Source organism: Sinohyriopsis cumingii, chromosome 17, assembly GCF_028554795.1.
Source record: "Sinohyriopsis cumingii isolate HCF-2022 chromosome 17, ASM2855479v2, whole genome shotgun sequence".
NCBI lineage: Eukaryota > Metazoa > Mollusca > Bivalvia > Unionida > Unionidae > Sinohyriopsis > Sinohyriopsis cumingii.
Window position 1 is genome coordinate 81,302,431 of NC_142977.1, and position 23,528 is coordinate 81,325,958.

The following is a 23,528-nucleotide window of genomic DNA, read 5'->3' on the forward strand; positions in this document are numbered from 1 at the left end:
AAGGAGCCAACACAGTATTTTTTCCATGAATCTAATATAAGACTGTTTCTTCTGTCCTTTTAATGTCGTTATTTGCCAAGTATTGAAACTATCTCCTGTTATGTATATTTAATTTATACTGTGTGCTTGTCTTTAGTCCATGAGTGTGGGTTGTGGATGAGTTTTTGCACACATGATCTTTGTCATTATGAGACTAGGAATGGATTTTTGCCTACATGACTTCTGTCATGGCTTTAGTAGGAAACAAGTTGCTTACTAGAATTTTAGCTCGTGTATTAATGGATTTTTGCATGGAAATGTTTAGTTTTCAAGAATATTCTATTGCCATAAAAGGTCAACTGAAATATGTATAAACTGAGCTTTCGTAAACAATTATTCATTCCTGTTTTATATCAGTTTGTTGGAATCATTTACTGATACGTGATCAGATATTATCCAAGAGGAATTAATTTGCATCAATAATTGGAATTACAAAGTGCTCACTGACTTTTTGGATTAATTAAAACACTTCTTTGGGATTATTGAGAACTCGTTCAAAGTCAGTCTGCATTGTGGTACATCAGGACATTCAAGATACTGGAAATAATTCAAAACATTATAAACTTCTGGAATTGTGATAGGTCATTTAGGATTATTTTGGATCTAATTTACAATACTGTGTCTTGTAAAATTTCACTTTATAAGTTACAGGAATAAATTATTTGCTCACTTTCATAAACTTGTTGCTTTCACTTCTTTCTGCTACATAGTTTAAGACCTACTCTGATGTTCTTGATAGAATGTGCCATCAAACGCCAAGCCTGACCAAATCCAAAACATCAAATTTAGTAACAAAAATAATATCCTACATATCGGAATAAACAATTTCATAAGATACAAATAAGTGCAGTTCAGATTTCTTGTCATGGCTTTTGACCCTGATCCTGATATCATGGTCAGAATCCACTGAATTTGTCTTGGACAATATCAAGATAAAGCCACATGCTAAGTTTGGTTAGATCCATAAATGAAATATTTCATGCAAGAAAATCTCCAGAGTTATTTTAGTGGCAACATTAAAGGTCCTCAACAGCTATATCCACAGAATGGATTTGATAAAAAAAAGACATTCCTTGCATACTTCTGTGCCAATTTGTTTACAAGCCAAAACAAGTCAGGACCTCTGACATTAAAATTAAATGTCTATTCAATCAGGTGGAGAAAGATAAGTTTTTTAATTAATATCTACTATCATACCATCTTCAACGTCAGGTGTACATCCATGTTCATTCAGAACCAGCTACATAATGTAAGAACAGGTTTTTGTTTTGTGAAAACCCCATGTTGCTTGGACCATCAGTTAAGGAGAACTACTCATACAAACATTTTCTGGACTGACATCAAGGCAGCCACTAAATTACCAGATTAGAATCATTTTAATATAGAACTATTTCAAGAAAAAGAGAGGGCTAATTTTAAAAGTTGGTATGGCAAAGCAGATGTTTTACAATTTTTAAATGTTGGGAGGTCACTTTGGCATCATTTCATTGAAGACCAACTAAAGATAGTGATAAGTGTTTTAGTGAAATTCTCATTTAAATATAGCCATTCTTTCCAGATGAACAGTGATTACAAGATTTTCAAGATGGTCACTAGGGTTCAGCACCATTTTTGTTTAGGACCCGTTTCTTGGTAAAACTCTTAAAAACAGTACTACATCTACAGGATCATCTGTTAATCAGCTACAAGAAAATTTTAAATATGGCCATCATATGGTAGCCATACTCAGATATGATTAGCACTATTTTCATTTAGAACCCCTACATGTCAAAAGAAGTCTTTATATGAAAACCAAATTTGGCTACAATATTTAAATAAACGATGGCAGAAATGGCCAAGAAATCCGAGGTCTGATCGGTCCCAATTCATTTAGGACCAACTAGTACTTTATAATAAGTCTTAACAGATGTCTGAAAGGCAAGATTTAATTTATGACTAAGTAGACATCATAAGAGGTCTCAGTGAAAACCTAATGTTGATACAATCATCCATTCAGGAGTAGGCAACAGCAGTGACAAGATCTTCAGAATGGCTATAGTGGCAGATTAGTACTAGTTTCATTTACGACCAGCTATGCATCATACAAAGTCTTTGGGTAAAAACTGCTATGATCAGACCATCAGGAGGAGTAGCAAAAAAAGAATTTGAAGCTGATGCCGGCTATATTAAGTGACTGCAGTGGGCATATTTGGATATCAGATTGGCACCACTTTTAGAACCAGCATTTTAAGAAGTCTTTATTGAAAACCCCTTACTGATATGAACATTCATTCAAAGGAAATGGCAGTAACAAGATTTTCAAGATGACCACCACGGCAGACATAGGATAATAAATCAGAAACATCTTCACCAACAAGACATCATAAGAATTCTTTTAGCAAAATATAGGATAATAAATCACCACCATTGTCATTTAAGACCAGCAAGCATCATAAGAAGCCTTTCAGTGAAAACTCCATGTTGATATGACCATCCAAAAAGGAGTAGTAATAACATCAATTTCAAGATGGCCACTATGGTAGCCATACTGAATGTATATTGGTACCATTTTCATTTATGATAACTGGCCCTGAATATGTGTGTATGTCTCATGGAAATCCTCTATGTAGTTATAGACAAGTGGACATATTTTTAAAAAATGATTGTAACAAACAAAGAGATGGATGGGATGATAGACAATGGACATCACGTGATAGCACAAGCTCTTCACATCTATGACCAGCTGAGCTAAAAAAACAGAAATATAACTGATGAAAGCAAAAATCAGATGCACTCCAAATATTTATGGCTTCCTGGCAGGCACCATAAATGTGAGGCTACAATATACAATATACTCAAAAAGAGTTAAATTAAACTTACCTCTTTGTCTGGATATACAGGAAAAAAATGCATCTTCCGTACTTCGACTGCAACTGTTCTCAACATTTTCAACAGACATGGCCTGTAACAGAAGGTAATACATCATTAAAATCAAAATTACATAGTGTTCTTTCAAGTGCAGGGGATGAAAAATCTCACAGTCCATTCACCAAGTCAGGCAAATACTTAAATACTGTAACTGTCCAGAATAAACTCTTACTAAACCATAAATTATACAAATATAAAATATAAGACCAAGTTTTAACACATTAACCTCTGGCGACAAGTTAACGTGGCAGGAGGTAGTAACCTACTGCTGAGCTCTGTAGCGTCAAGGTCATGCGTGATACACTAAAGCGAGTGGTTTTATAGAAAGGTAGACAGATGCAGCTCTTCAATGATATTAAATAATCTGGAAGTTCTAGTTTAACTACAAAATAACAGGGAAAAACCTAATTTTTTGGACCCGATTTTTTTCACCCAAAAATCTTTTGTGGTCAGGATCTGATTTTTGTCCAGATTTTAGACTTTTTGGTCGGCAGACCAGTATGAACAGCAAACAGACAGATGAACCTTTGCAAAAAGTAGGATAATACGAGCATTTGGAATAAAGAATGGTCTTGATACAGAAATAATGGGTCCGTTAAGCAAAAAAAACTCCAATTTTTACCCCTCAGCTCATGTGCAAGCCAAATAGCCAATGAAAAACAATGTTTCTAACACAACTAGGCATTAGGTTATTGGAAAATCACCTGGAAGTTAATGTCTTAGGATGTATTCAGAAATAGCTTTCAAAATGAGTTACCTACTCGAATTTCAAGTGAAAACGACAAAAAACTCCAGGGTTAATGTGTTAAGAAGCCCAGACCCAATGACCAGCAAAATAAGCTAGAAAAGAAAAACAAAAGATAAAAAAATGGAAGCAATTGCAAATACAACTTCAGCTCACACCATCCAATGCTTTTTGCCCCTCACATTATTAGTCTCTGGATGACAAACAAGCACTAGGGAAGTCAGTGGAATGTTCTGATGCTTAATAGAACTGTCATTTGAAAGATTATTAAGTACTGGTTTCTAGCAGTGGATCTCCTTCTTAAATGCAAAGAACATTGTTTAAGCTATGGGAACACATCCTTGCTTACTGAAAAATTGATATGCTAAATCTATTTTGAACTAGAATGAGCATTTTGGCTATATTGGGAACTATACTGGGAACAAGATAACAGATTTACTTATGTCATTGCAGTTGTAAAATGTCATCAGCATGCACATCTTGATGAATACAGGGACATCATACCGTATTATATTGCCCAAATTTGAGCACAAGAAAGAAAAAAAAAAATCACCCATCCTCTCATTTTGCTTGGGTCAAAACTGGCAAGGGACAAACTGTTTCAAATGCACGTCACCATTATGCAGAATTTCTTCAAAATATTTCAGAAACTTAACATCTTCAGATAAATGTCATTCTCATTACATGCTGTTCATTTCAACAAACAAATTAATTTCAACAATTTTCGGGCTGAAAACTAAATCACTGTAATCCTCTAGCATAAGGTATGTTAATAGTTTGATCAAAATATATATTTAGAAAAAAATTATCAATTTTATTTTGGTCATTTGAATGGTCACTTGTAGCATTTTACAACAATTAAAATAAATAATTCCAGTCTGGATACCACAATCGGGTACTAGATGATGAAATACATCCAGTAACCAAGAAAACATCCAAGGAAATCTTTGATTAAAACTTTATGAAACAAACATTTGTAGTCAAATTGCAATAGCCAATAGACCAACATGCAGTCAAACAGTGAAAAACATTCCATGGGTGGCATTTGTAACCACAACTGCTGAGTCAAGTCTTAGTAACAGAGTGCAGACTGTTCTGAACAAGAACATGAGAGAGAAAGTTGTCTGATTACCAATTTGGTTCGATTTTTAAGATAAATTTGCATGCAAATGACTGTAAACCAAACTTGTATAATTTTCACAGTGCCATTTTTGTACATTTTAACAAGAATTATACACGTATATGTACAATAATTATGGGTACTTTCCTTGTAAAACCCTGCTAAATTTTGACGGTGAACACTGGCCCTCTTCAAAGACCTGCACAGACAGACCACCTGAGTCTTAAGACCACTTTGCATTGGCAACGAGTGCATCTATCAAGACAGGTTTTATTGTATACATAATAATGTTGATGTTTTAGAGAAAAAGTAAAGTTATGGGTCGGACGAGTGGTTTCCACACTACCCATACACACATTCCAAGGAACTAGTAGATTTTTTAAAAATCTTCACACCTCTGATAAAGTATGTTATATTATGGTCATAAAATAATACTTGTGGGAAAAAATTCTGACCCTGAAAAATAGATCTAAATGTAAATGTTTACAAAATTACAAATACCACAATAGTCTGGTAGTAAGATCCATCCTATTAGCTTCATGTTTTCCTCAAATTATGAAACAAATAAATTCAATTTTATTTCTTGCACTCATGAGAGATGCTAAACAAAACTTAATGAAATAGCTATGCCAGAAATGAGTAAGATAAATGCCTCACATTGCAATCCATATCAGCCATGAGGGTAGAACAAACATTTCTTAAATGCAATTAAACTAGAATTTCAAGACTCATGTTTTTGATAAAATGAAACATCAGCTTCCTGAGTTAGCCACTTGACTAGAGCACTTGTATTGTAATGGGAATGCATGCAAATTCTGAAGGGTTCTAAGCACATTAGACAAGCAGCACTTTTATACATGAAGACTTTGGTGAAAAGCCATCATGGATTGTGCAGAATGAAACCCTCCCTATCATAACAAGACTATGTAACATTCAAGTATTGCACAAGAGCTGGTGCAAAATCATAAAAGTGTCAGATATGACTATAGTTCTCTCAATGTATGGCTGGAAGACTTGGGCTACAGATATGTTATAATGGTAGAGCTATGACTGATTTGAATGTAATATAAGCCGATTTATGAAAATGAATGTGTCAGCTGAGCAATTAATGGCATGGGCTATCACTGTATCAGTTAAAAAGCAAAATGCACAGCCAATTTATTCAAATTATTGCTAGAGAGGATCTTGCATTTTTTCTTGCTTGTTACTTGAAACCATGGCAACTGTGAAATGTGCACATTTTCAGGCACACTTTAAAAGTTCAATATTGTTATAAATCCTACAAAATCTAACAGTCATTGTATGTATATTGTCCCCTCTCAGGCTCTCACCATAAAGCAAAGTCCCATCGAAGGGATTGACACTCTATTGGGTGAAAAGAATTTTCATGAATTTCAGATTAGATCATGTCTTCCTTTGAACTGTTGAATGCTGAAACCATCTCTGAAGTTCATTGGCAGTAACAAGATTTTCTTCAAATTAGCTTCTGTGGTGGACATAATGTCAAGATGATGCATATCAGGTGACTGGTCAGTATATAATTTCAAAGTGATGGTCAGTTCATGGTTTCAGCTACAAATATATTTTTATAGTTTTTCCATTAGTTCAAGATGATCCAACGAGTTTCAAGTCTCCTACAAAAAACAGTGGGACTCAGAATGATGTGCTGCATGCACAACTAAATATGTGTCTCCCGATGCACACAGATTTCTTTTGCAAAAATTATAGCGAACAATAGCAGGGTTACAGACAAAGGGTTTCCTTCTTGTTGGAAACACTGCAAGAGTTACTGGAATGTATGATAAAACTTAACTGCAATGATGTAAGCGTCCAAGAACATAAAAGTACAGACCACAAAGCTGAGGTAGCAAAAGTGCTGAAGCAAAGATTATTTCATTTTTTAGCAGTATTAGTCCATTATGTACATTTTGTTTTCTTTCATCTAAAAATGTGTTAGTGCTTTCCTAGATCTGGAGGATGGAGGACGCAATGTTCCCTGACTATGAGAACCTAGGTACAACACTAAATAACGTTACATCACAGCATGAATTAAGACTAAAGAAAGAAAAAAAACAAGCAAGCAAAATAGTCTCTTTCCTGAGCACTATAATATTTTCTTAATCTTCATCCTTTTTCCAATATCTCCTCAAATAAATCAAAAATGAAAACTCATCATGTCAGATACTGTTGCAACTTGTGAAAATGGGTATGAAAATGACAGGATTCCAAAATATTACAATGTATTTTCCCCACACTGAGCTAAATATTAAATATTTACATATTCCAAACTATAAATGAAATGCCTGCATTATAGAACATGAAAATGAGGGGCACATTAATTTCCTATCTACTGGCAGCTCCCAAGCAATAATCCCAGCAATAATTGATTATATTGACAGTAAAAGTCCAGTTGGTATTAAAAAGAGAATTCATGATATGCAAATTGCCCTTCATAAGTACTACTGATTAGTTGAAAATAACTACAGAACGTGCAATTTAGAATATTGAAATATCTATCCCATCAAACTGTCACTGATATCTGCCGTATAAATGAAAAAAAAAGTGTGCAGATCTAATCACGATGAATATTTAATATGCAAAGCACTGAAAATCCATAAACTTTCTCCTAGCTAATACTTTGGGTGACAGGCCATCATCAATGTGATAATGAAGCAACATCCATGAAAAGTTTTCCCCAAGAATATTTTTAACCACCAGATATGTTAGAAAACATTTGCATCAAATTATTTTTTTTAGCAAAGCTGACATATGAATACAGGATATATAATTTACCGTGTCATTTATGCACAGCTGAAAATTTGCATTTAAGTAAATTATCCCTCTGACATGCAATCGTTACCTCTGTGAATTTGCATTAATAAATCTCAAATGCTGTTTAAAATTATACAAGTAAAATAAGCATAGATTCTGGTTAGGTTTTAAAGAGCAGTAAATCACAAGCTGTCCATATTCAAAGAGTATTAATAGTGGCTGATGGTTTTTTTGGGACAGTCAACTGTGTTGCAAACCTAAAGGAAATATTTAATATGCTCAATAATAGAATCTGTTCAGCTAGAGATTTGTCTTTGTAAAATATGTATCACCATGACTTCCTGTTTGGACTTCTTGTCTCGAAGTTTCACTCTCTTGGGTAGGTCCCTAAGTGTGAGGACTGCCTCCAGGTACAATGTCAGTTGGGTATGTGGGTATGTGCACCTGTTTTTCTCATGTTCAAAAGTATACACATTGTTATTGTTTGTTTCAGTTGGTTCATTGGTGTTCAATGACACATCAACAGATTTAAGTTTACAAAAAGCCAAGTTAAATGGAGCCAATTATATCACAGTGGCCAACCTGATCAGTCTGGAAAGAGTTCTAACCCCAACCCTTCTGGGTTAAGTCCAGCATGCTTAAACCACTGAGTAACTGCAGCACCTTCCTTTATTTAGGTTTGCATCCTTGAAATATGACTATCATAATCCATCAGCTATTAAAACTAATTTATGAAAAATAATGCTTACTACACAGTTTAATACTGCGTGTTGACTGGCATGCTGATAATCAACCCATGATGGAGTTAAACTTGGTCTTTGTGATCAAGTCCATACAAAGAAAGAATGCTCATTGAGATGTTATTTTAAACCCTTTTCTTGATGAACATCAATTTTCCAACTTGACATAAACAACACATGCTTGGAGATACTGAAATATCTCAGCCTGGATTCAGTTTGAGTTTCATTTTATCGGCCCAAAAAATGAGGTTTACAACAGTACATACAAAGTTACATGCGACTGGTTGAGCCACCAATTTCAAGCTTCAACTACCATTTAAGTTTTATCTTGTGGCCTGGGGTTTTTTGTGGGTTTTTTAATATTTGTTTTAATGGATCCTTCAGTATTCTATTTATTCTATGACTACTTAGAGTTTTGCAATTTATAAAGAAAAACAGAGCAATTTCCTACTTGTTATGGTCACAACAATAGCAACTGTACTGTTATCATAATTAATTTATAATGTTACTATTCAATATCATAACATGATGACATGGCATGATGTAGTTAGGCATTATAAATTTTTAGGCAACTTCTAAATTTCCTCAAGAGGATTACAACCAGTTTTATTACCAATTCTCAAATACAGCTTGCATTCACAATATCCAGATTAGATGTCATAGTCACAAGTCAATTGCAAACTGCAGATCTGGAACTGCTGTCACATAATGCACTGACCGATTAGGGTCTCCGTAGTTTGTTAGGAGTAATAAGTCAATCAAACAACCCAGACCCTGATCCACTTGCAAATTATGTAATGGCACATTAGGATGCATGTTGTTAGCACTTGGACTTCACTTATAAGCAAGAATATACCGTACATTGTAAAGGATCTGATGTAATCTTTGTCTGAATTTATATCCTTGTCTTTCCTGGCACACCTGCGCTCATGACAGAGTGGCAGGTTTATATCTGCATTCTGAATAATATATACATCATCTTATCAGTAACACAATAATTTCATTTAGTTCTATTTGGCGTTCATTTGGGATTCATGTTCTCAAAAACATTTAAATGTTTAATGTTAGTACTGTTGACCTACACGCCATCTTTCTGCAGATTGAAAAACATTATATTCCTATCTCACAGTTAACATTACATTCTAAAAAGGTTCAGTTTCCGTCATAACCAAAATTTCAATTTTGGAATATAAATATCCAAAAATTATACATCAATCAACAATGACGCATACTGAACAAAATACATTTTAACATTTTTGGATTAACTATGAGAGGCTATTTTTCTGCTTTCACAAACCTGCCCCAACATGGTTTGTCTTGTATCCCAAAATATTGGTTAACACTCCATTAATTCTGCATCACTCAGTCTTTTTATTATTTTTTTTTATTATGCTGTATATCACAGTAAAATATATTCATTTCTATAAAGATTACTGCAAAGTACACATTATTTGACCATCTGATTTTCTTTTCCTTAAAAATGAACATGACCTTTTAAACTTGGGAATATAATACGGCTTGTACTTGGGTCACATTTTATTAAAATATCTTAATATATAAGGGTTAAAAAGTGATCTACCAATGACTTGCATTGCCCTTGTTGTGATCTTGACCTTTTCAGCAGAGGGTTATGACATGTAAAGTCAAGATATATAAATGTGTCACTGGTTGAGGTGGCAGTGGGCATGGCTATGGTAAGAGACACACTGTTAAAGCATGCTATAATACTCATCAAGTTTCATTCAAACATCTTCAGCATAACAACTCCAAATAAAGATCCAATTTACACAGTCTGTTTCCTTTACAGAAACCATGACTCTTAAGGGCAGGTGGTATGACTACAAAATGCAACACACAGTCAAGTTATGATACATAACTTGGCAAAGCTTCATTAAAAAAATCTTCAGTGGTTCAAAAATTATATTCCAGAAAAGAATACTGGTGGGAGAATTATATTTTCTCTTGTCATGACCTTGACCTTGAAACAAGGAGAATGGCTGTTGTGTGCAACATACTTTCTAGTTGCAAAATATATCTTGGCATAGTTTAAAATATCTTTAGTAGTTCAAACTATGTAGTCCAGACCAAAATATGTCATAAAATTACATATTTTTTTTTATGTGACCCAGACCTTGTGGTAGACTGTGTATCACATGCCACATACATCTGGGCAAAGTTCCATTAAAAATATCTTTAGCAGTTCAAAAATGATATTCACAAAAAATACATACTGAATAAAAGTTTCCCTTGTTATGGTCTTGACGTTAAGGCAGGCCACATGGCTATAGTTGGTTGCAGGCCACTTGGCTATAGTCGATTGCAGGCCATATGGATATACATGTAGTAGGTTGCAGGCCACATGGCTATAGTAGGTTGCAGGCCACATGGCTCTAGTAGGTTATACACCAGTTATGATAAATACATAGGTAAAGCTTCATGAAAATCTCTCCAAGTGTTATGAAGATATTGGCCAGACAAGCAAACGTTAATGCAGTGTAAAGCGAGTGGCTTTAATACTTTCTTTCAGCATGAAAGCATTATTTTTCTGCAAATATCTGTGCATCTGTCTATATAAAGAGACCTGTTTCCTGCAATTTTGCTATCCTATCTACTAATGTGCAAGTTTTTTAAAAGAATTTGGGACTGTTCTCCCAGTGTCAAGATCTCTTAACCATCCATGATAAATTACACACTGAATGTAGGAAATGGTGAAACACGTGCAACAATTACCCAAAAAAAACAGATCCTGTCAAATTTGTGAGGTTCCTCATGGTTTCAAAAAAGTGCAGTATTCTTAACATACACATTTTTTTTTTGGCATCCAAGGTGTCTGTACAATAGTTTTTCATGGAATCATGTAAGAGGGCGATTGACAAGATTCTGTGAGACTGCTAGGGTCAAGGACCAACATGTGGTCACACAGTGTTAAATGGTCTTATATTGACTACATTATACAAATTTAATAATGTTATTACATGCCCTTGAACAACTGGACACATTCAACCACATCAGTTCAACTGGTAATGAGTCTAACTAGTTATCCATGGGTTGAAGGTTTCATACCCACTCAGGCCAGCCCATGCAGCCTGCCTTGTCATGTTCTTGGTAAATGCACTTAGCCAGTAATGTGTTGAAAATGCCCTTAAAACCAACAACAAAAAAAGAAGTGTACAGATGCATTAACTCTCAGCACCAAATACATCAATATGCACCCTTAATGTATGGAATGGCCTACACCTGCATATAACTTGCCATAAATCTACAAGCCCCAGTGAGTAGTTCTGTAAACATATGGCAGGCTGGCTCGTTAATTTCACATTTTTGGCAGGAGCAAGTAAGATTCAAGAAAGACACACTAGCTGTAAGGCAGTGTTTTATTGCCAAATATCCACCATGGAGTAGAGAAACAATTCTCAAAGATAAGCTGCACAGAGAGAGAAAGAGAGAGAGGGAGGGAGGGGGTGATGATGTTATTAAAATAGTTACTATCTGCATTCATTATGTATTGCAAGTGCATATGTCCATGTTCTTAATTTAACATAAAACCGAAATCATCCAATTTGAAGAACAGCACAGATGTAAATCTAATTGTCCAAGTTAAGTGCTTGCATTATCAAAATGAGTCTGTCACCTAAATTAATTAGGATGTGGCTAAAATGAAATTACTGGAAGAAAGGGAATGAACTTAATTGTAGAAGCAGTCTGGACAATTTATTAGATAACACTGTGTGGAAAACAGGAATCCTACTTTGAAATATTAATTAAACATACATTCACTGATTGATATATACAAGCAAATTACAATGAAGAATATCATATACAAGTTCCTGGAACAAAATTACTTTGTTGTTAAACACTGAAACTGAACTGGAACTGTGTCCACGAGACAAAACTAAAACTTTTTATAGATTTAATTCAACTGCACGGTATCTTTTCTTTCTTAGTATTCAATACAACTTTGATAGTATCTTAAATTTTTGGGTAATTCAAGACACAGAAAATAACAATATTTAACTATCTAACTCTTTAGTGGAAATAAAAACAGTCTAAAATATGTCTGCCAAGCATAAAAATAATGGTGCAAAAATATGTCAATATATATTAAGAAGCCAACATCAAAACAAGACAAGCACATGGTCATAAAAGATCAAATCACAAACATGTCTTATGGCCCTCTAAATGTATATTTTATAATCTATTCACCCTAAAATGCTGACCTCTAAATTGAGCATCTGGTCCGAAATAAATGTTTCCTTTTAAAAAATATCAATGATCTCCAAAATGAATGACATTTTGAATGAGGCTGTAGCAAGGACAAAATGGAATAAGAGCCATTTTCTGCCACCTCTCCAATTTTCTTCATAAATATTTTGCAAGTATGCAGTACTTTTATTTCATTCCTGACAGAAGTATTGTGCTCACATGCTGGTTACCAAGGAAAGCATACAGTGGAAAAATATCAAAGAATGAATCCAATTTTTCATCTTTTCCCCATATTTTGCACTGATACTGTCTCAAAAACATTTCAATATCTTCTCTCTCTCTCTCTCTCTCTCTCTCTCTTCATCAATGAGGAAGTGCCTATAAATGAATTACACGGAACAAACAGTAGGCTTCAAGTATTAACTTTTTTTTCCAATTATTTTTCCACATGAATCCTGCAAATTATTAATGACTGAACTTACAAGAACTGTTGTTGTTGTTGTAGGGTTAAACACCATTTTACAGCACAAGATAGGCAATATATGGCGGCCAGTATAAATGGTGGAAGAAGAATCCGGGAAAACCCCAGAAGAACCGTCAACCCATGAGAAGCTACTAGCAAAGTTTCTCAGGTACCCACACTGGCCGAGCCCGAGACTCAAACCCACATAGAGAGAGGTGAGACAGCAGTGATCCGTAATGGTGAGCGCTTTAGACCACTTGGCCACACGGGGGCCCCAGGAATTGTTGCCATGAGACATAATGTCACCCATACAGTGTGCCATTTACACTGTGTGACAAATGGACACATCTGTATGAAAAGAACTTCTTTAAACAGAGTTATAAAAAAACTGTTAAAGTGCTGATTCTAACACTCAACACAATCATAACTATGTCTGAAAACAATGGAGAAATTGGGCATTGATGACTGTTTGTTGCAAAACAAAATTAGGTAACAATAAAAATTTGGGTGTATAGCATCTGTTGCCGAAGTTGACTGCAATATTGCCATTAACAAAAATTCATGGCTGAATGCAGAAATGAACATTATGAAGAAACAAAATATATTCATTAAAATATTTTGTTCAAAAAATTACTCTCTGAAATCAGTCAGATGTGACCTCTCACAGATATTTCTACAGTGCTCCTACTCCAATGTTTATTGTATAACATCTGAAGAAATGTGTTAATGAGAATAATAATTTTGTTTGAAAGCAGTCATTAATTTTAAAAATACACAATCTGAAGCATTACACTGGTCAACAGTGAAATCATTACTGACTTGAAAAGGCCCTAATCTGTAGTATTTTGGTGTGCCGAACACGAATATAACCGTGAAAAATTTGTATTGGCTCTCGTTTTGAAGATATTCATATACCTCATTTTCTATGTTTCACTGTGTAAATTTCTCCAGTAGGACTGCAGCAACATCCGGAATAATGATGTAACATTGCATAATACCATCATGCTCACATCATCCACAGTTGATTGCATCATTTTCTGATGCAATGCAATACTAATGCCATGCGGCTGCTGAAGTAAGTTGACGTCAGCAGTGTACTATACATGTGTAGGCCTATTATACTAATGCCAGGCGGCTGCTGAAGCTGACGTAAGCAGTGTACTATATAAAGCCCAATCAGATAGGTTCAGCATTTAAAATATTTTAGACGTTGTGCGAGACAGTTCAAGCTACTGTTACATAAAACTTATTATTTTATCCATTTACGTACAATAAAGAACAGTAATGCCTCGAAAGTGTGTTAATACCGCGGACAATTTTTGCTATATTTGTGGGGAAGTGACATTTGCCAACCAGAAGAAAAGTATCAATTCTCAAGTGAAGAAGGCATATCATCTTTACTTCGGATGCAAGGTTGGTGACCAAGACAAGCCTTGGGCTCCGCATATATGCTGTGCTACATGTACAACACAGCTTTCACAGTGGTTGAATTGCAAAAGGTCATCAATGCCGTTTGCAGTCCCAATGGTGTGGAGAGAGCCAAGCAACCACCTAAATGACTGTTACTTCTGCTTGGTTCCTCCTCTTTCCGGCGGAATAACGAAGCGAAAGAAGTCGAGAATAGTCTACCCAAACATTCCGTCTGCATTGAGACCAGTTCCACATGGTGAGGGACTTCCTATTCCAGAACCTCCAGCAGAATATTCTCTTGATTCATCTGACGAAGACAAAGGTGAGTCGACCTGTTCTTCTCCTGGTCCATCAGCATGCAGTGATCCAGATTTTCACTGTGGTGCATCATCAACCCCACACAGAATAACACAGGAAGAACTAAATGACCTGATTCGTGATTTGGACTTATCAAAGAACAAGGCAGAATTGCTAGGATCAAGACTCCAACAATGGAATCTTCTAGAAGAAGATGTCACAATTACTGCATATCGAAAGCGCCACCAGCAATTGGAGCCTTTCTTCAGAAAGGAAAGTAATCTGGTATTCTGTTCCGATATTGAGGGCCTCATGAATGCTTTAAAAATCACTCATGACCCACAAGAATGGAGACTATTTGTGGACTCTTCGAAACTGAGTCTCAAGGCTGTGCTTTTGCACAATGGAAACATTCTTCCATCTATTCCAGTAGCGTATGCTGTCCACATGAAAGAGACATACGATAACTTAAGGCAGCTACTGAATTCCATTGAGTATAACAAGTACAGCTGGCACCTCTGTGGTGATTTGAAGGTAGTTGCCCTTTTAATGGGACTGCAGCAAGGATATACAAAATACATGTGTTTCTTATGCGAGTGGGATAGCCGAGCAAGGGAAATGCACTACATGAGGAAGGAATGGACTCACAGGCAGAATGTAGCCATTGGAGAGAAGAATATCCAACACCCAGCTCTGGTTGAGGCTCAGAAAATCTTGCTACCACCCCTTCACATCAAACTAGGTTTGATGAAGAACTTCGTGAAAGCCATTGACCGGACTTTGCCAGCATTCCGATACCTGCATGAAAAATTCCCTCGACTCAGCGAAGCAAAGATTAAAGAGGGAGTTTTTGTGGGTCCTCAGATTCGAGAGCTTTTCAAAGATGACCGGTTCAACAACTTGCTGGAAGGTGACGCGAAACAAGCATGGAATGCTTTTCGCCTAGTTTCTACAAACTTCCTCGGAAATGTTAGGGCAGAAAACTATAAGGAACTAGTAGAAGACATGTTGATGAAGTATAAGAAACTTGGCTGCAATATGTCTCTAAAGATTCACTTCCTTCATTCCCATTTGGATTTCTTTCCTAGCAACTGTGGTATTGTTAGTGATGAACACGGCGAACGTTTTCATCAAGATATCGCAACAATGGAACAAAGATACCAGGGAAAATGGTCCACTACAATGCTGGCTGACTACTGCTGGACACTCCTCAGAGATGCTCCCGAACAGCTGTGCAAGAGACAGGCGAAGAAATCTAAGATGTAGTCAATGACTTGATTTTTTATAGGTAGGCTATTACAGTTGACCTTTTACTATTGGAATGCATTTCGTTATGTAAACATTAATTTCTTGCAGATTACAAAAAAACTAGAGCCAATTTTGCAATTTGACTGTCATATTCGTGTTCAGCACATAAAAATTGATAAGAATTGACTAATTTTATTTCAGTAACATGACTTTTGTAAAAATTTGTTGTCCAGTGTTATTTGCACAAGATAAATTTGTAAATGGCGTCTGTCCAAAAATTAGTGTAAATTTCAGAACTTTGTTTTATCGATGCAATAATGCAGCCATTACTCGCATCGGCAAATAGAGAAAAAAAGTCATGCAAATCAACCGTTTTATCTTATAAAATATATAATAAAAAGAAAACCCATGTTTTGGGAGTAGATATAAAAAATATTTTACTTGTGAAGTGGGGAAACAATTAGAAGTCTAAGTTGTGGCTTCTCACAGGGCAAGCCGACTTTTATCAAATTTGTAAATTCTTGTACACAGTTATTTTGAAGGAATACTTTGTCATATTAATGATGCATAACAACACAGTTCAATATTAAATACCACTTTTAAGATCTTTTTTGGTGTATTCTGGCATTTCTCACATGACTGATTACACATGGCAGGTGCATGCACAAAACCCACAGCGAGGCATATAACACTTTTCATTTATATTTCAATTTCATGATTTTGCTTAATAAAAAATGTGTGAGGCTATAAATAAACATAACAGAATAAACATAACAGAATACAGAGAAGACATTTGCTTGAAATGAGTGAATAGTATACACAGTTCATTGAGAGGGCAAAAAAAATCAGTATTTTCACCCACGAGATGAAATATATTTGTTATTTACTCAGAGCAAACTTTCCATTTATTTTATGCTCAAACATATTGGCTGGCAAGATATACTGTATAACTGATTGGAGTAGCATATTTCTTAGTGGTTTCTGTGCGATGTCCATAGTTTACCATATATGTTCTGCTGTGTTGTGTGATTATTCACACAGAAAATATAAACATAATTTTCATTCCAAATTCAAAGTAAAAAAAGAATTAAGAAATTTTTTGTGTGCCTTGCTGGATTTGAACTGGAGTTGTTGTTGTTGTTGTTGGGTTTAACGCCATTTTTCAGCACACGATAGGCTATACATGGCGGCCAGTATTAATGGCGGAGGAAGAACCCGGAAAAAACCCAGGGAAGAACCAACGACCGACAAGAAGCTACTGGCAAGCTTTCTCACATGCCCACATTGTCCAAATCCTAGACTCGAACCCATGTAGACAGAGGAGATGGCAGTGATCCGTAAAGAAAAGCACTTTAGACCACTCAACCACTTGGGGCCCCTGAACTGGAGTAGTCTATATCAGGAAGCACCCATCTTAATCACTCTACAACACAAGTATCTAAGAAAGCTACAAACTTCATGGTTATCTTGTCATTGATGCAGCAGTGAAATTATTTCTCATAACTCATTCCAGTGAAGTATCACAATTATTTTACATGGAAAATAAAGTAATTCGCTACCTTGCAGAAAATAAATAAAAGTTATTTCCATCAATCAAGCTGGAAAGCTTGAGAGAAAAAGAATGGCATTCGCCTTGTCTGTGCAGTTAAGAGGTCCCATTTCTGCAACAAGCATCAACAAACTTAGTCAATCTTAATTTTTGAGCAAGAAAAATGTTTTAATAATTTTGTTACCATGTCACAGGTACTAAAAGGCACATAATAACAAAATAACAATTTAAGCAGTTTCAGATAAATAAAACATACTGTCAACTTATTACTCGATTTCATTTTATATAGTTATTGTTGGTGATTATTTCAATATATCATTATTATATCCAAGCTTTACTTCACAGATTTTCCAAGACCTGTTACTAATGAAAGCTTTTTGTCTTTGAATTATACCTGGGTTTTTTAAATCCTATAATAAAATTATTTTTAAAGTCATATCCAATTATTTGCTTTTTGTTGTTCTTTTCAGTGATAGGATAAATTTGTACAAATTCTGATACAATCACAACTTAATTGTACTTCATGCAGCTATTATACTAAGTCATTTATGTTCCACATATGCTGAAGATGTCATAATTTCAGAGATGTAAATTTCCTGTACCACCATCTCTAATTAAGATATTCTTCTGCTTTTCATGTTCTTCTGTATTAAACAATTTTTTTAAAAATGATATGTATTCCAAGCGTTATTAATAATAATATTCTTCCTCCTTTTTACTTTCTGATAGTTAATGTGTTTAATGACTCTCATAAGCAAAACACATAATATGCTATATCAAGTGTATGATTACTGCACCTCTTCAGTTCCTCTTTATTCCACAAAATGTCACTTTAATATGATTAATTCTACATGTATTTTCTGTTCAGTACAGAGTAGTTTGAGTCGGCCAGTGACCTTTGTAACTATTTCATGACATCTAAAGGTTAAATCTTGACCCGGGTACAGTAGTTTTTACTTCTGAAAATTGTTATTATCTTCAGCAATCAGTATTCCAATCAGATAGAAATAAAAGGACACTCCTGCCTTAATGCATATCTGCCATTTCTAGCAGCCCTTCCCTTTCTCAAGATCAGTAAAATACCAACTGCTATCTTCTATTAAATCCATATACTTTTTGTTTTCTTCAATTTATAACATATGTAAGAGTGTAAGTTTATTCTCTACTTCTACAATAAGACATCATTTCTGTAGCCAAAAAAAATGCTATTTGAAAGCAAAATGCTTACACTGCTCTTTTTGTTTGAAATAGTGCTTTGCCAAAACATTTTCCCCTATTGTTAAGTGCACCATCATGCACACCCTTCAGAATATTTGAATACACAATTTTACTTTTATATAACTAGAATGTTCAATTTACAATAAGACAACTTGGTTTCGCCATTAAATCCGAAAGGAGACATATTTTGAAATGCAAATATTTATTTCATCAACTGATGCATATCAATTTTTTTTAAATTCTTTTTGAGAACAGATGTGTTTTTGGTGATTTCAAAGTTTAAATGATGCATTATTTCCTGATTATGTTCATCAACTTATAAACAGTAGAATATTTACTATTGAACAAACTAATGATGCAGAATAGAACAACATTAGTCACTGCAAGTACAATATAATAATTTATTCAATTATATAAACAAAATGAAATTGGACATGACATTTGAATGATACACTTTCTCTTAGAAATAAAATTACAATTCTTTTAAGAAATGCATTTAGCCATTCTGTTATACCAATATAACAAATTTCATCATAAAATTGAGTGAATGACTAAACTCATTTGATTAGCATGCCTGCATAACATGGTTACTTCCAATCCTTCAAATTCAATACTGGTGACAGGTCAGAGCCGCCATATTCCTTTACCTCTCCTCCCTATCTCTCCATCCTCTTTCAGGTCAGCAACAATAAGTTGGTGGTCTGCTTTCTTTTCCCACTGTGTGGTGCAGTGCACAAATGGAGCTTTTTCCCCTTATGCCTCCTGAGACTTGCTCTCTTTTCTATGAAGCTGAATCTCTATTTGTAACCTCAACGTCCATGTCCCTTAACTTTCAGACACCCATCCACTGGATAATGTGTAATGAGAAATACTTTTTATTTCCTGGAGTTAACTTCTTGGCTTCCCACAGCAACGTTGACTGACTATAATTTCACTAGGGAAATTGCTAAAAATATTGAATTTCATCTGGGAAATACACACGCCTCATTTAGCTTTGCCAATTGGGTTTAACTTTATGTAACTGCCAAAATTTCAACGCACCCATAAAAGTTAGAATAATTCTCTCTATTTTGCTTCTATTAATTACTATTTTCTGGATAAAACTCATTTTATGACACTTATTTCTAATGGCACAAATGGGTATCTGGATTGCCTCCACGTTGTTTTTCCTCTACTTACCCCCTCCCAATTCATCTCGCCTCTCCATATGTCTGACCATTATCCCAATGCATTCTAATTAAAAATAATCATGCGCCAAGCCAGGTAGGTTAAACCATCACCATCAAGTAATTTTATTGCAGGCTCATCCCAAAATTCAAGGTTAATTGGTACATATCATGCTGACCACGATAAAATTCCGTCAGTTATGGTGCAGCAATCATCTCTAAAAATTCCCTGTAACATCAACAATTACATTAATACTAATTCATGGTTCAGTCTTGCTGCCAAATAGCAATCTGTTTCCAAGTTTGTGTAAAATATACTTCTTCTTTGTTTTTTAAACACATGACCAGGGTTTACCCGGGTTCTTCCTCCACCTTGAATACTGGCTGCCATGTATAGCCTATTGTGTGCTGAAAAATGGCATTAAAATATACAGCAACAACATCAACAACAACAACATGACTTTATATTTAAATAGTGCAAAATTTTGCTAGTACTGATGACTGGTTTTTAAAATTTGTCTTTTTGCACTGCTTTCTGCAAGCCTGAGCATATGGGCATTTACATGGTTTATTAAAAACATTTTAGTTACAAGAGAGCAACTAAGTCACATATTGCATACTGAAAGGTCCCCATGGAATGGCATACTTAAGTGTATTACAGTATGTACTCGCTTGTATATTGAGTCAAAATGTAAACTTCATCGATCCTGATCTGCCATAGCATAATGCAACTGCACAGCAGGGTCTATGCTGCTTGTTCTCCTGATTACTCCTAACAAACTGTACAGACCCAGACTCATTAATCATAAGCAAATCTATGAAGCTGCTAAGAAGAAGGTCACAAATATAGTCCATGCAGCAAAATCAGCCCACTACACTACTAAGATCATGGAAAGTTCCAGCTGCAAAGAGCTCTTCGAGATTACTAACAAGCTAATGTCAAGGAACAAATCTACACCACTTCCAACTACCTTCTCTCCAGTCAACCTTCCGGCCATGTTTGCAAATTTCTTCTGTGACAAAGTACAACCATTAGAGATAAGCTTGACACCACAATTTCAATTGACTCATAACCATACAGTTGGGGTACAGAATGTGAGCAGCAACCATTAGCAGCATTTGAACCTGTCTCTATGGATTTCATACGTACAATCATGATGAAGAGTGCACCAAAGTCATATGAACTTGATCCAATTCCAACATCACTGCTGCTTGAGTGCTTAGATCCAGTATTGCCTTCACTAACTGATGTTATTAATACTCTCTCTCATCAGGGGAATTCCCATCATTTTTCAAAACTGCCATTGTGAAACTTCTGCTGAAGAAACCAAAACTTGACCATAACGGTTTAAAGAACTACCGCCCAGTTTCTAATCTCTCATTCATATAAAAATTTTAGAAAAGGTTGTTCTATCCCAGCTTGCATCTCATCTGAATTCAAACAGTCATTTTAGCAATGTACAATCTGCATATTGCCCTTGCCATAGTACTGAAACTACTCTTCTAAAAGTAGTTAATGACATTCTCTCTGCGTTGGATAGCGGAAAGATTACAGTCCTCATCCTCCTTGATTTGTCTGCAGCATCTGACACAATAGACCATGATATATTACTTCACCGTCTAGAGCATGTATTTGGCATTCATGATACAGCCTTACTGTGGTTCAAGTCCTACTTGGTCAACAGGATACAAATTGTATCTGCAAATGGAATACACTCCAGCCCACTTTATCTATGTTGTGGTGTTCCACAGAGGTCTGATCTTGGACCTGTTCTCTTCATTCTATGCACTCAGTCGCTCTTAAGTGTCATAGAACATCATCCAGTGTCTCACCAATTGTATGATGATGACACCCAAATATACAAATCTAGCCACCCAACTGAAGTGGTGCATTTCTGATGTGAAATCATGGATGACATGTACCAACCTGCAGATGAATGATCATAAAACTGAGGCCATTCTGATCACAACACAAAGACTTTCTCAGTCACATCCTTTACCTCAAACAATAAATATCAGCACATCACCAACATTAAATTCACACAATCAGTACAAAACCAAGGTGCTACTCTGGACAGTATTCTCACATTGCACCAACATGTCATGAACATATGCAAGGCTGCATATCTTGAGCTGAGACGCATCAGCTCAATTCGCAAATATCTTTCAGTTGATGCCACTAAAACATTTGTGTGTTCATTAGAACTTTCAAGACTGGTCTATTGTAACTCAATTCTGTCTGGTTCATCTCAATATCTATTCCAGAAACTTCAAAAAGTTCAAAACACAGCTGCTTGGATCATACTTAGAGTACCACGATCAGAGCACACCTCCCCGCTGCTCTGTACCCTACACTGGCTATCCATTCAATCCAGAATCAAACACAAAATTTGTTCTCTGTGCTACATTTCACTTATGGACTCTAGTCCAACATACCTATCCAACTCTACCCACGTGTACACACCAGCAAGATACTTACGCTCCTCTTCTGACAATCGTATACTCATTATTCCCACTATGAAAACAAAGTCATATGGACAGCGTTCTTTTGCTTACCAGGGCCCAGCAACATGGAATGAATTGCCCACTGAACTTAGACAATAAGACACAGTGATCACATTCAAGAGGGCTCTGAGAACTCACTTATTTCAACTGCAAGAACAAACTTTTTTTTTATGTTTCCTAATTTCATGGTGTTTGATTTTGTAATCATATCATTATGTTTTTTTATCTTATAGGTGTTGTCTAATGTTGTAAAGCGCTTGGAGCTTCTAAAGATTAGGTGCTATACAAAGTCCTCATTATTATTATTATTATTATTACTATTATCTGGGTCTTCATGAGTTAGCAGTTGGACTGGTCATACAAATAAGTATACTTGATAGGTTCTGTAATCACATTTGTTTTGATGATCTAATTGTTTGAGATATATCATGTCATCATTTTTTTGTCTAGTGAACAACAGTATGAAAGATGAGCACACTTGGACTTCGCTAACTGATTAATAAATCAAAATTTTTGCTTTTGTTCCTTCTAGCTACCTGATTGCAGGCAACCACCATCAAGTAAGTTTGCTTCCATGGCACATGATGAAAAATCCATAATTAAATACAATAATTCCTACTTATTAAAAACTGCATCAGCAGCACAAAAAAAATCTTGTATCATATTTTAAAGCTCACTCTTTGAATTTCTTTGGGTAAAATTCTGATCTCGGTATACAAGTGTTTGGTTCATCATCAGTGGTCCATATTCATGTAACTGGCTCCAATTAATGTGGTACCCAAGTACATGCAAATGTATGTGTCAATAGATATTTATAAGACTGGGACTACTTTTTTCTTCATGATTTCATGATTTTTATCATTTTTCAGCTTCTGTCCAACATGAACATGGGCATTCATATCGATACAACAGAATGATTTATATTTAAAGAGATGCTATAAAATCAGCTTTGATACCTAACCATTAGCACTGCATTTTTAAACTGTTACCTTAGTGTCCAAGCTTTTCCTAAAGAAATGTAATTTTAGACCAAAATACCTTTTATACTGTAAATGTTTAAGTCCATTTGATTATACTACCAAAAACTTTAAATACAGAATATAGCCAAAATATATTTGACTTCAAGTGTTCAACTTCACCACTTCA

At 35.2% G+C, this 23,528-nt stretch overlaps 1 protein-coding gene across 1 annotated transcript in view; it reads right to left on the bottom strand.

Annotated features, from left to right (window-relative positions):
• Positions 1-23,528, bottom strand: part of LOC149779321 (reversion-inducing cysteine-rich protein with Kazal motifs-like) — a 202,770-nt gene that overhangs the window by 91,354 nt on the left and 87,888 nt on the right. The window contains exon 6 of the mRNA XM_089939933.1: positions 2,899-2,980. Within this exon, the coding sequence (XP_089796059.1) occupies positions 2,899-2,980 (82 nt within the window). The remainder of the gene's footprint in view (positions 1-2,898; positions 2,981-23,528) is intronic.